This window comes from Salminus brasiliensis, chromosome 15, assembly GCF_030463535.1.
Source record: "Salminus brasiliensis chromosome 15, fSalBra1.hap2, whole genome shotgun sequence".
NCBI classification, from domain to species: domain Eukaryota; kingdom Metazoa; phylum Chordata; class Actinopteri; order Characiformes; family Bryconidae; genus Salminus; species Salminus brasiliensis.
Window position 1 is genome coordinate 8493982 of NC_132892.1, and position 16138 is coordinate 8510119.

General features: G+C 39.2%; 1 protein-coding gene across 3 annotated transcripts in view; it reads left to right on the forward strand.

Annotated features, from left to right (window-relative positions):
- Window positions 1-16138, forward strand: part of LOC140535650 (neural cell adhesion molecule 2-like) — a 315959-nt gene that overhangs the window by 260177 nt on the left and 39644 nt on the right. For all 3 annotated transcript variants that reach the window (XM_072657056.1, XM_072657059.1, XM_072657058.1), the window contains exons 8-11: window positions 4207-4352; window positions 11504-11654; window positions 14209-14396; window positions 15153-15249. In XM_072657056.1, coding sequence (XP_072513157.1) covers window positions 4207-4352; window positions 11504-11654; window positions 14209-14396; window positions 15153-15249 — 582 coding nt within the window. The remainder of the gene's footprint in view (window positions 1-4206; window positions 4353-11503; window positions 11655-14208; window positions 14397-15152; window positions 15250-16138) is intronic.

Consider the following 16138-nt stretch of genomic DNA (forward strand, 5'->3'; position numbering starts at 1 on the left):
AGGCAGGCTATCATTAAAGAAAAAATGGGGAATGTAAATACTAATATTAAGAATTTGTTATGCTGATGTCATTTGTAATGAAAAATTGCTTTAAATGAAAAGTACAGTCATGTGGACAAATTAGGACACCCTTTTTTTTTTTTTTTTTTTTTTGGATAGCCTCACATATCGCAAATGTTCTTGTTTTAATATGTTCGTTTTTTTTTTTTGTTATCTGTATTTTGTTGGTATAAAGTAGATGTAGAACATAAAATGAACTGAATATATATATATATATATATATATATATATATATATATATATATATATATATATATATATTCCAGTTCATTTACCGTTCTACATCTACTTTATCTAGAACAGTAGTTAACTCCTTAATGCAGAAAGGCTTATTACACACTAAGGCATATTATTCAGTAACTAAAGGGACTACTGTACTGGTGTTGCTGGCTATTCCTTGGATATAGAAGTTTGTAATGACACTTTTAGCCCTCTAAAGGGGTTACTCTCCTCTTCGACCTGACCATACAGTAGGAAACTGTAAAAAATCTGTGAGAACTTAGTTTTATCCTACGCTTGTTCGGACTGTTTTGGAAGGGCACATTTGAAGTATTCTTTGCAAAACCAATGAAATATTGAGTCTCTATTCATAGGCACCATAGCTAAGCTTTGGCCTTTCCTTCTATGCATTCCTTTTCATGTTTGCTTTCCTCAAAGTCAGACTTTCCACCAGCACAGACCTGCCGGAGCACCTGAACGTGTTGCTATTTCAAAAACAAAAACAAGAGCGCACTCAATTATCATGACAATCTCGACTGCACCCTTTATGCAGTTTATATTTTCAGTGGCTCTGGCGTGCATATTGGGCGAGTGATTATTCCAATTGGGGGCGCCTGCCTTCTTTGTGCGCATGAAAACGCACAGAGATTTATTTGCGCCCTCCCCAAGCTGCTAGCTCCTCAAAATGCACATTTATATAACTGCCTTATTGGATAGGAGTTTTGTTTTGCAAAGCGCTGCGGCGGCAACACAGATGTGACTTTTGCGACGTTCATAGCCCTTGACAGCCGGCACGCTGGGAGATGGAAGGAGCCAGAGAATTGTTGGAGGGAGGAGGGGGATAACACTTGACACTTGGAAGGAGATGAAGCAAGAGGAGAGGATGCGAGTTAGTTCTCTGCATACATCTGTAGTATTCAAGTCACACATGCAATTATTACATTTTTTAAAGCTGTAGCTAATATTTATCTGATCAATAATACATGGTTATACACTGAATTGGTGTGTCATGGTCATGTAGTAGTTTGAATGCATTTGCACTGTTGGCACAAGAGATGCTGATGTGTTGACATAAGCAGGCTGTTTACTATGACTGTTGTCTTCTGCACTCACAAACAAGCATGGGGCTACTAGCCAAGTGGGGCTTTTAAATTTGGAAACGTTGTTCTGTCAAGGTTGACCCAAAAGCTCACAATGCTGAGTGACACTCAATGTGTGACCATCGATTTACCAGCCAGTCAGCTTCAGAAATATCTCAACAGAGAAGTAGTGAAATATAGGCCAAAAGTGCAAGGACATTGTTGTGTAGTCAGCGACAACCCCAATTAGAATTTTTTATCCTTTCAAATGCTGTGTAGTCGAAATATAAATGTTGCTAGTAGGGCTGAGTGTTGACAAGAATGATTCAGTATCTTGAGAAATCGCAGTGCTGTGATACATTATATACTTTGTAACTTTAAGGTTTTAAGCTAATTCTGTTTTCACTGTTGATTCCATTGAATTTCCTGTATTCATTGGGCTAACCTAGCCTAATGTGTGCTATTCTTTGCATCAGGGTGCTTCCTGTTTGAAGATTGCTGCACTCTTATCTCAGATTGGATGTTTAAGACATCATGTGATTAACCTAAACTTTTATTAATGAGACCTGCCCTAAATAATGTCCCACATTTGGACAATTCCCCCTGTATCTGATTGATTTGAACTGGTTTGGAATTGGTTTTGAATGGAATTGTGCTGTGACTTCAGTGTATTGTGGCTCCACTTCTGCATGGGAATAAAACTTATAACAGTTTGTGTTTTCTTGTTTCTGTGAGAGAGAGAGTCTGGGTGTGTACGTTGCCACGATCTCTCCATCCGTCTCTGGGGGGCTTTTTTCACTGTGTCTTGCTGTACAAATAACTCCTTGATCTCTCCAGACATCGTTCAAAGGCTCGTACTGTCAACTGCTCTTCTTTCTTGGCTCCATTCACTTCAGTATGGATTTATTCCATGCCATTCAGCCTTGCTCTGTGCAACTCTTTCGACAGAACCTATCGAGAGAAAACGGGGAATTATGCATGGAGACTTGAATTGGGTTGTTTGCCCTTGACAAGCATGGTGTTTAGGGGAAAAGTTCGCTAAGCCATGGAGGGGGGGAAAAGAGCTTATCTGTGGAAAACAAGCTGGGGGAACACACACACACACACACACCACACATTCATAGCAGTGTTCATTGGGGTGTTTAGCATAAAATGAGACTACACTAATAGAAGCACTGTGGTTCTGGAGATACCTCCTGGCTACTGAGCTACTGAACATGGGTTCTGCGAGCATAAGAAAGTGAACAAGTTAGTACAAGCCGCTCTGTGGCAATCAAGGAGGAAGGGGAAAAAGGGATCATTGTGGCACTCCGGCATACTCTTAAGATGGGAAAAGAGTGATGGCTCATGCTGAGAGGATGAGAGTGGGAGAGATGTGAGAGAAATAGTGTGGGCCGGGCTGATTGTGCTCAATTTGAGTCTTTCGATCAAGTTTCTAAGCGGCTACACTTTAGAGACAGAACAAGCCATTTGGTGTAAATTGGGATAAAACTGACAGTGATTGCTGATCTAAAGCATGTCAGAACAATGCACAGCAAAATTTCTAGTGCTGAATGAACTCTTACAGCGATCATTTGTGGTCCAGCTGGACTTAAGTGTGAACTTTGTAAACTGTAGGTCAGTGGGGACTTTGTTCTGGGCAGTTCTGTATTGTATGAGAACTAAAAGCAGGGGGTGGCTTCACTATAGACACTTGCGGTGTAAAAGGCATGAGGTTTTGTTTAGCATTCTTTTTATTAATTAAAGTCCTGTATGCTTACACAGTTCTGTTTGTGAGGAGTAAAGCCTACGGATGCAGTGTTTATGCCTGGCTTCTCCAGAATTTGTCTGTGCAACAGAAATAGCAAGCTTTTTGTCTCCAATCTGTCCCTGTTGCATTTACATTTTCTTCACAATCAGATAGTAAGTTATTCCATGAACCCAAGACTTGCTTTAAGTGGCTAAGTATAAATGGACCCTGTTAATTAGCTGTTTCATTGGAGCAGGTGTGTTAGAGCAGAGAAAACACCAAGGGCCCTTTTTTCTGTCTCAGCACTGCAATCTCAGCACTGCAATCTGGGCATGTGGCAAATATATTTTGGGTAATGTTATTATAGGCAGTGCAAAATATCCAGTTATGTTAATTCTTGTCATTCTCAGTGTAAGGTTGAGCACAGGTTTTCCTAATGGCAGGTTCTTTATGCTTTCCTAAAAATTAATGATTTTTTTTTTCTCAACCAGCTGATTTTACATGGAATGTGCTCAACCACATACCTGCTGTCTTCTCATAAGGATGTTTTTTAGATTGTGGGTCATTTTGTATGTATAGTCTCTAGACACAGACCGATGTCTCAACTCTGCTATGCCAAATTTCCCATCCCTACTGTGCCAAATTTCTCGCCCATACTATAGCAAATTTCTTGACTTAAACTTGACAGTATAAAAAGATAAGAAATTTGGTATGTCATCTCTAGTCGCAGTTTCTTGCTCTGCAATTTCATAACATTAGCCACAAATAACTTCACCAAGCTTTAACAAATTTACTTGTGTAAACCAGTATAGTTTTTGTATGTATTTTATAATCAAATGGAACATAAATAAAAACAATAACTATTATGTTACATTTGATAGTGTATTTTCTTTTTATAAAAGCTATAATAATAATAATTATTATTTCATAATAATAACCTGTTGCAGGCACTGTTGACATTACCACAGCACACCAAATCCAGCTCCTGAGGGCCTTATTAAATTACCTGCTAAGTGGGATCAAGTGTTTTGCAGCAAGGAAACTGTCCAGACAATGCAAAGAACCACTGTTCTATAAAATATCTGAAGCTCCTTGAACTCACTCTTTTTCACTTCACAGTCCAGCCCCACATCACTCATTTGAGAAATGTTACCGCAGTGGAAGGCAGTGCTGCGATGATCTCCTGTACAGCCGAGGGCGAGCCTCTGCCTGAAATCTCCTGGAGGAGAGCCACCGATGGACAGACCTTCTCGCATGGGGACAAGGTATTGCAACAACCTTTCAAGGCCCTTTCCAACATCCTACAGTTTACCAACCTCCCTCTTAATATTAATAAGAAAATAAACCCACCTGGAAAGTGAATAGCGTGTAAAATATTGTTGCATAAAAAATAGATTGTCTCTGCTTTTTTTTTTATTTTTTACCTATGTTGCACGAGGTGGCCAGAAAGTTTCCAGAAAGTATTCTGCATCTCTGAGCTAGCTAGTAGGATAGGGTACAAATTGTAACTGTGGAAACTATCAACATATGGGATGTAAAAAACATTTGGAAGATGTAAGATATGCGCGTGTGTCATCTTGACCCTCTGTGCCTATTGTACACTCTTAGTCAGTATTGTTGGTTACAGTGTAGACACTTTTCGTAATAGTTATTTTTCTTAAACCCACAAATGTATTCTGTCACACCAGATGAAAATTATAAAGGACAACAGGTTTAAAAGATGGATTAATTGATGTCCCTTGCTTTAAGAGGCTAATATTACATCCTTAAGAGCTGAGGTAGCCCACGCCACACTTATGCATCCTACACTAATGATGTGGCTGATTTAGTTTTGTGTGTCGTTGCAGTATCTGTTCAAGGTAAACAATTTCATAGTAGAATGTCACTCATTGAGACAATTGTGTATGTGAAACTATTACATACAGAGTAGCTTTCTTAACAGCTAGCATCTTACTGGCAAAGGGTCCTTATACAGAAGAATCTTTTACAGGAGTTATCCCACCATAGAGAAGAACTATTTACCAAGGTAAAGAACCATTTAGGCATCCAAGAAGTGTTTCTCTCTCTCTCTCTCTCTCTCTCTCTCTCTCTCTCTCTCTCTCTCTCTCTCTCTCTCCTTCTCTCTCTCTCTCTCTCTCTCTCTCTCTCTCTGAAAAAAGCTATGTAAAACATGAAAGGAACATGAATGGCGGTAGGTGTGGATGGTATGGCAGTATTTTATTGTGATGAATTCTGTAATTGTATGTTGTATATGTGAAGCTTTTACATAAACAGTAGCTTTCTTAACAGCTAGCAGCTTACCAGCAAAAGTTCTTTAAAGAACACGAGTCATCCCAAATAGCCAAAAACTATTTATCAAGGTAAAGAACCATTTAGGCATCCAAGTGGTCTCTGTTGGACTCCAGTCTTGTCCATGTCACTATATCATATTGTGATTTAAATATTGTCAGGGGTATCGTATAGTGGGGAATATTAGGAAGATTCTAGGGGCCTGTGGCTGACAGAGGCACTAGAAAATGTATTAAGTTAGTATTTTGGCAGAATTGAGTTGTGGGACCCTAGTTGGCGATATAACATGTGGCTAATTACACGTTCTGTTTGATTAACGTTTAAGCAACTTGTGGTGCCAGGTTTTGCATGAATTTTCCCAGTCTTTGAACGCCATCCCCATCAGAGGCAGCTGTGGCCTAATGGAGAAGTGGAGTTGGGAATGGAAGCTATCCGATCTTCTGGATTAGCGGGACGTGTGGGTGGAGGATTGAAGGAACAGCACTTTCCTTCCCCTCAATATTTATGCCCGAGATGAGGTGGTTGCCCACTGCTCTGGGTGTGTGTGTGCTTACTGTGCTGAGTCACTAGTGAGTGTGTGTGTGTGTGTGTGTGTGTGTATGTTCGTGTGTGTTATGATAGGGTCTCAAAACCTGTGTTTGTGAGAGACTTGCTTTTCTACTGACAGCAGAAACAGCAACTACGTGGAGACACCAGTGTGGACACACACTCAAACAATATTTACTAACAGAATAGCGCTGAAATCTTGGGCACAGATGTTAGTGTGCAAATATGCCCTGATGCGGTTGCAGTACGTGCTTGCAGGCAGTTTAAGATTTGAACACCTGTTGAATGCTCTGGTGGGTCAGACCTTATTTGTTAACACACAATCTCTTCGGCACTGAATGTTTTTTGTTTTGTCTTGATTAGACAGTCACTGTTTTACTACATCCTTTAAACCCAGCGCCTCATGAGACCTCGGTTAATAGGGACTGCATGAGAATTGGCAGCCTTAGTAAGCCAACTGTTAATTTCCCATACTTAGGCAGTCTGCTGGAACTAGAGAGGAACTTTAGCATCTTTAATGGAAACTGATAACTGCTTTATTATGCCATCCAATCACATAGACCTCCAATTGTTTTAAATGTCTAGTGACTGCTGTTCTCTCCTCACAATGAGGTCAAGTGCCATTCTTTGAGCTGCACCTTCAAAACTAAGGCTCATCCCTGCTTCTACCAGGTGTGCAATTTTGTGGTGTTTTTGTAATCAAACAAGAGGTGTCCTTAATGCTGTGAAGATCTTTTTCTGAAAAACGCCCTTCATTAAGGTAGTTCTGTGTGCGTGTCAACCCATCTGCCCTAGTTTCCTCAGAAGCAGAAAAACACCATGTTAATGAATTTAAGAACATCCATAGCGACAGGTTTTCTTTAAATCTGAAATGAACTTACAGTAGACAGATGATGAACTCATAATTGCACCAGCCGCTAACAGCAACCAGCAGATAAAAAGTGTATGGTAGATGTGATTTTGGTGAAAGGCCACAAAAATAAAAAAACAGCATGATTTGCATGGAAATTAATGCTGTTGTCCATGTCCAGCTTAACGCTCCTTCTCAAATATTCCTTCTCAAATATTTCAAACAGGAGTGTTACCGAAGCACACCAGTATTGGGCGAGATAGTTTTAAGCGTTTTCACATGGCAAAGCCTTAAAGCTGTTGTGTGCTGGTTGCAATCTGATGGACCCTTCCTGAATGCCACTTTGTACACCCTATCTCTCAGGGCCAGTGGCGAGGTCACATTTAGCCCTTTGGACTCTGAGAGTTGTAGATGATGGTCAAAGAATTGCCTATTTGAGCTCAAGGGTGAAAGTTATGGTAGTGCAGAAAACATGCTTAAATTAGACAGCCCTATATCATGATCATGTGCATATAATAACTTCAAGTCAGGTGATTTTTATGGACATATTTGATAATATAACTAAACAAATAAAACTGATGAAATGTCTTTAAAATAATGTGTATAATATAATTAATAAAAGAGCAGTTTTCTAGGTGAAAGTTAGAACATTAATTACATTTAACAATTTATTTTATTTCCTCCATCTCTCAATATTGTTAATGTTTAATTGTGTAAAATAAAATAAAAAAAGGTTAGAAAATTGAACACACAGTACTGTGGGAGGTCACAGTAAGTTTGTTTTTGGTACTATATGACATAACCCATGTCTGAAGGCCAAGAACACCTCTCAAAATGCTTTTGGTTTAGAAACTAGGAATATCCCAGATCTTTAACCTCCAAACTGCTGGAACAGACTTCCAGTAGAGGTGAGATGAGCTGAAAACGTGGGGTGTGCGAGTGGGCTTAATGAATGAATGAATGAGTGAGTAGGCTGGCTGGGTGAATGGGTGAGTGGGTGAATGAGTAGGTTGGCTGAGTGAGTAGGTTGGCTGAGTGAGTAGGTTGGTTGAGTGAGTAGCTTGGCTGAGTGAGTGGGTGGGTGGGTGAGTTGGTAGGTTGGATGAGTGAATGGGTGGGTGGGTGAGTTGGTAGGTTGGATGAGTAAATGGGTGGGTGGGTGAGTAGGCTGGCTGAGTTGAGTGGGTGGGTGGATGCATGAGTGAGTAAGCTTACTTGCTGATCTACTTTCAGGCTTTCAGACGAGCCAGGTCTATTAGGTGCTTTGCTTGTTCTAATTAGATATAATGCAGCAATTATTTAATGTTGAGTAATATAATTGAACACCCTAGTGTTTAAATACTAAATAAAAACATTGACACAACCTTTTCTGTCTACATTGTTATTTAAAGTTAATTTCACATTATTATATCTAAAATAACGGTCATCAGTATGGCAAGTTAAGTGGTGGGGTCTTAAAACATACAACAGTTTGAAGCAATAAAATGAACATGAAGATGAAGATGATGTATCTGTTTTGAATTAGTATTCTGTTCAGGTGCATAAAGAATTTCTAATTACATAGAGAACCTTATGGTCTCTGAGTGAGGCACACTGGCTCGGATCTGACCTAAATTTGGCATGCGTTTGATCTGTTCCGAAGAGGCCATCCATCAAACATAATGCAAGGACGAGGTCTGTGATAGCAGGCTCACTTGGGTTAGCCAGACTGGACTGCCTCCTCGCTCTCTTTAGCAGTTCTGTCCCCAGACTGAGAACTCTACAGAATATCAAACAGAGCAGAAGCTTCAGGCAAGGTGGTGTCAGAACGAGTGAAAGAAAGAGAGGGAGTGTTGATGGTCAGCAATCTGTATCGCTCAGTTTCTCACATCGGAAGCTGGTGCCAGACTGAAAATGTAACGTTTTGAAGTTGTACAAGAAATACGCGAGATGGTATTATAGGACGGAGGATATGGCTTCTGGCTGCTGTTTTTATTAGCCCTGTTTATTAGAGCCATTCAACTGGCAAGAGAATTTCACAATGCATCGTAATGTTTGTGAGTGCGGGGCGTGCCGCTCAAGTTTCTTCATATAAGTGAATTGAGCGCATTCGCAAACGAGCTAGAACTATTTTACACATTCATAGACCTATGAGGATATGAATGTGTGCCACTAGAACAATGATTAATCATCTGTGTAGCTTAGACTGGAGAGCAGCCCAAGAGTCTACTTCAGATCTACATTAATGGCTTTCGTCAAATGTAATACTGAAGCGCAAGTAGGGGCAAGCAATAAAGTTAGCTGTCACAGGCCTGCTCTGCATATGCTGTGGCATTAGCAGAGGAGACACATATCGATTTGTCCAGGAGAGAGGAGCACAGGGATCGTTAACATGGGCGTCTCCGCAGGTCTCAGCTCCACTCAGGGGGAAGAGTACTTCTCCAATCTCCTAATATTCCAAGCTGGAGGCTTGCCGAATGATAATTAGTGCAGACGCAAAGTCTGTCTATATCCAGTGCTGTTTAAGACCTTGGGTGTCTACATTGGTTTCACCTTCAATAGAACCTAACTGTCTGACATGGTTATATTGTTGATGCAGCGTACACTTAGAATAAGGCCATGACTAATGCGTAATAAGTGATTTTAAACACTAAAGAGGTTGGTGAAGGTGTTAGTGGAGGTGTTTGGGTGCATTAAAAAGGGCATTAAAATGTAGGCTTTAGGATTGCGGGTTAGTGGTAGGTTTCCTAATAACATGAGCTACCAAATGTATCAATGAGGCTCTTAAGTAGTGAAAATTACCATCTTAATTTTTAGACTTCTTAGACACACTCATAAGAGGAACTCTAGAATGATCTATTTTGCCAGGCATGTGCCTTATGAAGTTTTTAATTTTCTAAAAAGGCATATTTCTACCAGCAAAATAAAGTGTATATATAGTATATATCCTATAACACCATACTTTTGATATTCGAGGAACTGTACGAAGTAGTTAACCTTGGGGAAGAGGAGAAAAAATTAAGGACACAATGCATGCAATTATGTAGGCTTCTAAAGTACTGAGCCAAATCTTACCATTACATACCATTTAAAATTTAGTCATACACTGACTAAGGTCAGTGTTTCTTACATTCCGTAACAACACGGTTTACAACAATAAGCACATTTCAGCACTTCAGCAAAATTTAGCACTGCGAACTTTAAACGCATTACAGTCAGCCCGAACACTTAGTAAAGTAGGCTAGCACCAGAGAGCGCACACCATACACACTGTAACGCTGCTTACATTCTGTAGATGTTTTCTTCATATATTTTGTAATTTTATGGAGCCAAGCAAACCCTTTAATATGATAGTATTATTGATAGTGTCCACATGTTGGTGTATTTTCACTGTCTCGTATCAGCTAGGCTAGAATAGTTAGCATGTAGCTAATATGTGCTAGAGTAGTTCATCTATCTTATGTCTGGTAGAACAGTTCACAGTAGTAGGAGTTTACACATTGGTATCATCAGTTAGAGTAGGTTACATGTAGTTCATGTCCGGTAGAAAAGTTAACATCTAACTAATATCAACTAGCATACTTACAGCCATGCTGTCTCTGACCTCTCAGTTGCGCCTGTAAAAATGTGTTCTTGGCAACAAGCTTGCATTAGAACATGCATGTGTTTTAATCACACATATTAGATTTTACAGTCTTGCACAAAGTCAAGTTGACTGTAATGACTGACAGATTAATGATTTTAGTATTTGATTATTGCCATCTCAAATGGTAAAGCATGCGTGTTCCACAAAACCCGCTTACTTTATTTTAAAATTGTTTTTTGGCCCTTGGGCCACCACAAACATTGTGCAAGTAGTTGATGAGCTGCCTATTTTAAATGGATAAGATAAGATAAGATAAGATAAGATAGTCCTTGATTAGTCCCGCAGTGGGGAAATTCTCAGTGTCACAGCAGGAAGGGATAGCAAGACACTCAGTTACAAAAATTTAGATAAATAATTTACACTATATACACAATATATAAGAATAAGAATTAATAATAAGAATAATACGTAATAATAATAAGAATAAATAATAAGAATAAGAATTAAAAAAGCAATAACAATATTATTTACAGCAAATGACTCTTAATTGCACATGGGGGGGGGTATTGCACATAGTATTCCCTGAACATGAACATGTGTGTGTAGTTAAGTGTGTGTGTATGTGGTCCGCTGGGAGCAGTGCTGGTTGTGGAGTCTGATGGCAGCAGGAAGGAAGGACCTGCGATACCGCTCCTTCACACACTTGGGGTGAAGCAGCCTGTTGCTAAAGGAGCTGCCCAGTGCTGCCAGAGTCTCATGCATGGGGTGGGAGCTGTTCTCCAGCATGGATGCCAGCTTGGCTGTCATCCTCCTGTCTCCCACTACCTGCACTGGGTCTAAGAAGCACCCCAGGACAGAGCCGGCCCTCCTTATGAGTTTGAAAGATAGACTAAAGATAGACTAGACTAAAGATAGACTAAACATCTGACTTTCTGTTGTGTTTAAAAGCATCAGCTGGATGTGGTGTAAGTGTGGTTTAATGAATTACAATTGCTATTTGTTTGCAAATAAGCAACATTTCATTATGGGAATATATCGCATTGCGGAAAATATAATTTCAAATAATTTTCAAGAAACATTTATCACTTGGATCAAGTGTGTTAAAGTAAGGCGCTTTCTTAGCTCTGTAGAATACTGCTGCTATTATCCTCTTTTTTCCTTTTTAGAGCCAGGACGGGAGAGTGGAGGTTCAAGGACGTCACGGCAAGTCTATGCTGACCATCAGTGGGGTCCGACTTTCTGACTGGGGTCGTTTTGATTGCGAGGCCCTCAGCAGGATTGGAGGCCATCAAAAAAGCATGTTCTTGGATATTGAGTGTAAGTCTGACGTATCCGGTCTCATTAGCAGCTGTGAAAAGCTCTGAGCTGAAAAGGCAGTAACAAGAAGCATGTTTTCAACCCACATAAACTGACTTTATTCTTAAGCCCAACTTTAGCTTGCTGTTGAGGTAGCTTAGTAAAGGGAGTGAAAACTCTTGCTAATTGCTGTTTTTGACTTGCGAAAGTTACTAAGCTGCTTCTCACAAAATGTAATCAAAGAGCTACTATTTAACACTTCTTCCATGGCTCCTTCAGTATACGTGTCATGCTTAAATTAGCTGCTAAAACTGTTTTACTCCGCTTAAAAATAATGAACTAATTATGCCTTGTTGGCTTGCAAAAAAAGGAAAAAACAAGTTATTCTGGGTATATCAAACAAAAGACAAATGCCCTCCAGCAAAGCCAATTAATGGAAGAAAATAGTCCTGCATAATTAATTTCTTCATCTTACTCATTTCCTGGTCTACAATTTTAAGTTTCCTCAATTACCTTACAGTTACAGGGTCAGCTATTTTTCTGTTCTTCTACCAACTTTGGCTGTAATTGCCTTTTTGCAATGTTTCTGGTCTTCGTAAAAGCCACACATTAAGTTATTTTGCTGCTGATCAGATGGAGGGGGGGGGGCACACAAATGACTTATCTTCTGTAGGACGGTGGGACACATAGCATCCAAGATTACATAGAGAAAGCAAAGATAAATTCTCTCAATTGCAGCCTTTAAAGTCAGCCCGTTGAATGAAATTGCAGGGTGATAAGAGCGACTTGATTAAATCACTGAATAGTGGTGCACTATGGTGTCAGGCGCATGCTTGGGATGTTTTCTAAGGACACACAAGCACATGCTACCAAGGAATGCTAATACCCGATGGGGTTAGCTCAGGTGGAGTTGGACCACTGTGTCAGTCAAAACAGTAATAATCAAAACCGCCCAACCAGCAAGGCCGCTGCCCTTGACATCGCTGTTCCTCCTTTACCATCTTCTTCACACTCTTGGAGCGAAACTGGTTTGGGAGGGGATGGTGTTGGTGTTCAACGAAGGAGGGAAAAAAGGCTTTCTGACTAAGCATGGCAGGAGCTAGCCAACCGTTGCTGGGGTGCTAATGAACTCATTTATTTAGTCTGGAAGCGCTTCTCAACAACCTCGCCTGTCCTTTGACATGACAGAGGGCTGCAGCATCAATCTCTTTAATGGAACCCAGCGCGCCAGCATAAAATAGACATAATGCCACCTTGACTGCAGGCGCACAGTCTGACAGTGCTGCAAGCTAGCTAGTGCTATCGTTCATTTCCCTTTGCTAAATCATGCATCATTGTTATACTTTACCCTATCGACTTGAAGGTCTCAGCTTGGCACATTGCGCATGTGAAGAGGAATTGGGTGTTGGTTTAAAGTTATGTCAGTCATGATTGGTATTCATCAAGGCACACTATTAAAAAGAAGAATAAACCAGTGTTTCCTAGTCCCAGGGGAAAAAACTCTGTGCTTTTCTGTAAACACTAGATTTGAAAGATCCTATAGCTGATTATTAAGCCCAACAGGGTGCGGTACAGGGAAGTCACAGATATGCTCATAGAATGGCATCTCCATGACTGAATTTGAGCACCATAAATTGCATTAAAGTAAAAGCTTAAGAAAGATGAAGTTGTAGCCGACAAGGAAAGGCATGGTTGGCATCCAACGTTTATATTTAGTTTTGCACTGGCGCTATGAACCGAATGTAGCTATCAAGTCATAGAAGTCTACAGTGCTGTCCAAAAGTCAGAGACCAATGTTTATTTATTTAACTACAACCAGGTAAATACCACCACACAACATATTCCACAGTGTCATTATTTGTTTAACAAAAGGAAAAGCCATGTGTGAAACGCTGTGAAACTGTGTATAAAAAAAAGGTACACCCCATGAAGCAGTAGCTTGTAGAACCACCTTTTACAGTAATAACTTACTGTTATATAAAAGTAATAACTTTTTCTGTTTTGACTTACAATACATATATTTATGACTATTAGTCCACTCTTCTTCACAGCGCTGCTTCAGGTGATTGAGGTTTGTGGGCCTTCATTTAGGCACAGTATAGCCAAATGTCTCCATTAAAAGTAAATAATCTGGACTCCAGAACTTAACTTTCCGAAATCTTAATTAATTAATTAAATCTTAATTAAATTAATTTCTGGACTGCAATATTATTGCTTGTAAGGCTGGACAGAACTACTGTTTTTTTCATATCTGAAGTGAAAGTGGAGCTTGAATGTTTTTCTCATCTTTCTCATAGAAGAAAGCTTTAGGTGCTAGAAATAGGTATTTTGAATTATCTAGCAAGTCCTACAAATTCCTAGGAGTTCCAATGGATCATCTGATTGTTTTAATATCCTTTGATTGTTTTATGAACTCCTGTTTTATAAACTTCTGTTTTTCCACTTTGAACTTCCCTTTCTTTATTCGGGTGTATAATATTATCTTAGCCTTAATTACTTGCTTTAGTAACTTTATAGTTCATAGTTTCACTGTCCAAATCTGCCTAAATCTTACTTCAGCCACCTCCCTTTCTAGATGCACCCAAGTTCCAGATCAATCATACAATCTTCTACTCCTGGGAGGGAAATCCAGTAAACATCAGCTGTGATGTGATGTCCAATCCCCCAGCCACCATGTTGTGGAGACGAGACCGGTTCACCATCTCCAATGAAGGGACCAGCAATACACGCATTCATACTGCAGATGGAAGATCGTTACTGGAGGTAATTTCTGACTGAACGTGCATGCAGAGGAGCAGAACACTTACAATGATTGCATCATTGCACAAGTGTTAATAGCAATCTCAAAGTGCAAAAGACTGAAAGGAAATTTAGTTGGGCTGGTAGTGGATTTTGTATATTTTTTTGGCGAAATTTGTTTTAGTTAAAGTTTTAAACTGCTAGTACATAAAAGTTGAGGAATCTTCTATACTCATTAAAGTGTTCATTTAAATATATTTGTATGTGTGGGCTGTGTTTACTACTAATAAAATTAATTAATTAAATAAATGAACTCAGAAACCCCCTGTTATCTTCTACCTAGCAGGAATAGGCTTCCATACAAAAAGCATGTGAGCCAAACTATTTTTTTTTCTTGTGATATTGCATGTAAGTAGATGTATTAGTAGATAATCCACTACATGTGTCTGCTGAATTTTGGTTCGCGTGTGGAAATAAATCTGCCCTCTAATGACCTAATTCTCATGAAAGCAATATTCTAGTGACATGAACAAATGTACTATAACATCATTTGATAAATGGAATGCATTTCTGCCAATGCCTTTATAAATATGTTAGATAAATGTATCAACATAATTTAATGATCTCCACATGCTCAGCCTCGCCTATAAAACATTTTATAGCTAACTGAAAAATGACACTGAAAGGGTTTACTGTATATTGCTCATTAATTTCAAACATAATCAATGTTCATTCTGTCCTCTTTTCTCACCATGACCGTGGTTTTCTGTTTGCGCACAGGTCACCCCGATGTCCGACAGGGATTTTGGCCGCTACAACTGCACAGCCAGGAACAACATCGGTGCTCGATATCAGGAGTTTATTTTAGCACAGGCAGGTGTGTGTTTTCCCACAATCCCCTTGTGTGAAGTTTAGGAGAGGAAGTCTGTCTGTGTCTTTTTAACTTGTCAATTGCCAAGCATTTTTTAAAATTTCTGAGCTGAGTATACTTTGGCACCATGTTTGGTACCATCTAAAAATCTTGTAAGTCATTATTTATTTAAACGGTTCCAAAGTAGAGATAAGAGTAGTAAAAATGTATTATTATTATTATACTACTGTAGTGTAACACTTTTCAATATTGTTATTGGACCTTTAAGTGTTGACTGATACAAATTTGGGCAATTTTTAAAAATTGAGCAATTTTAAATTCACACTTAACCTGAACATTCAGACAATGGCTATCATGCTTCAATCCTGCCGTGAGCAATCATTTGCTGATTGCAATGTAAATGGTAACAACCAATATAAATGGTTATATTTTCAACAACAAAAACAAAATTAGATTAGATTTATTAACCCTGTATTTTACATACAATATACCTTTTAAAACATAACTCACCTTTTGCCCACTTTCACTTTTGACAATGTACTCAAACACTCTTCTACCCCACCAGAAATACACCTAATGACATCAGATCACACAATGAAGGTATGCTATTGCAGGCTAAATGTGTAAATGCTAGATATTTAAATGTAGTTGACTTTTAAAATCTGCCACTAGAAGGAGCATTATCTAAAATGTAATTTAGATTGTAAGATTGTCTTTTAATAACTACTATTCCTATGTTTGCATTTGCATTAGGCTGCGGTCACACTAGAAATTTGCATCGCTTTGTGAAATGGACGTGGACTGGTTCTGGCTCTCACCTACACTGAACAGTAACATCACAGAAAACTGATAATGCAATGTCCTGACTGTGTTAGATTATTTAAAGCCAATGGGG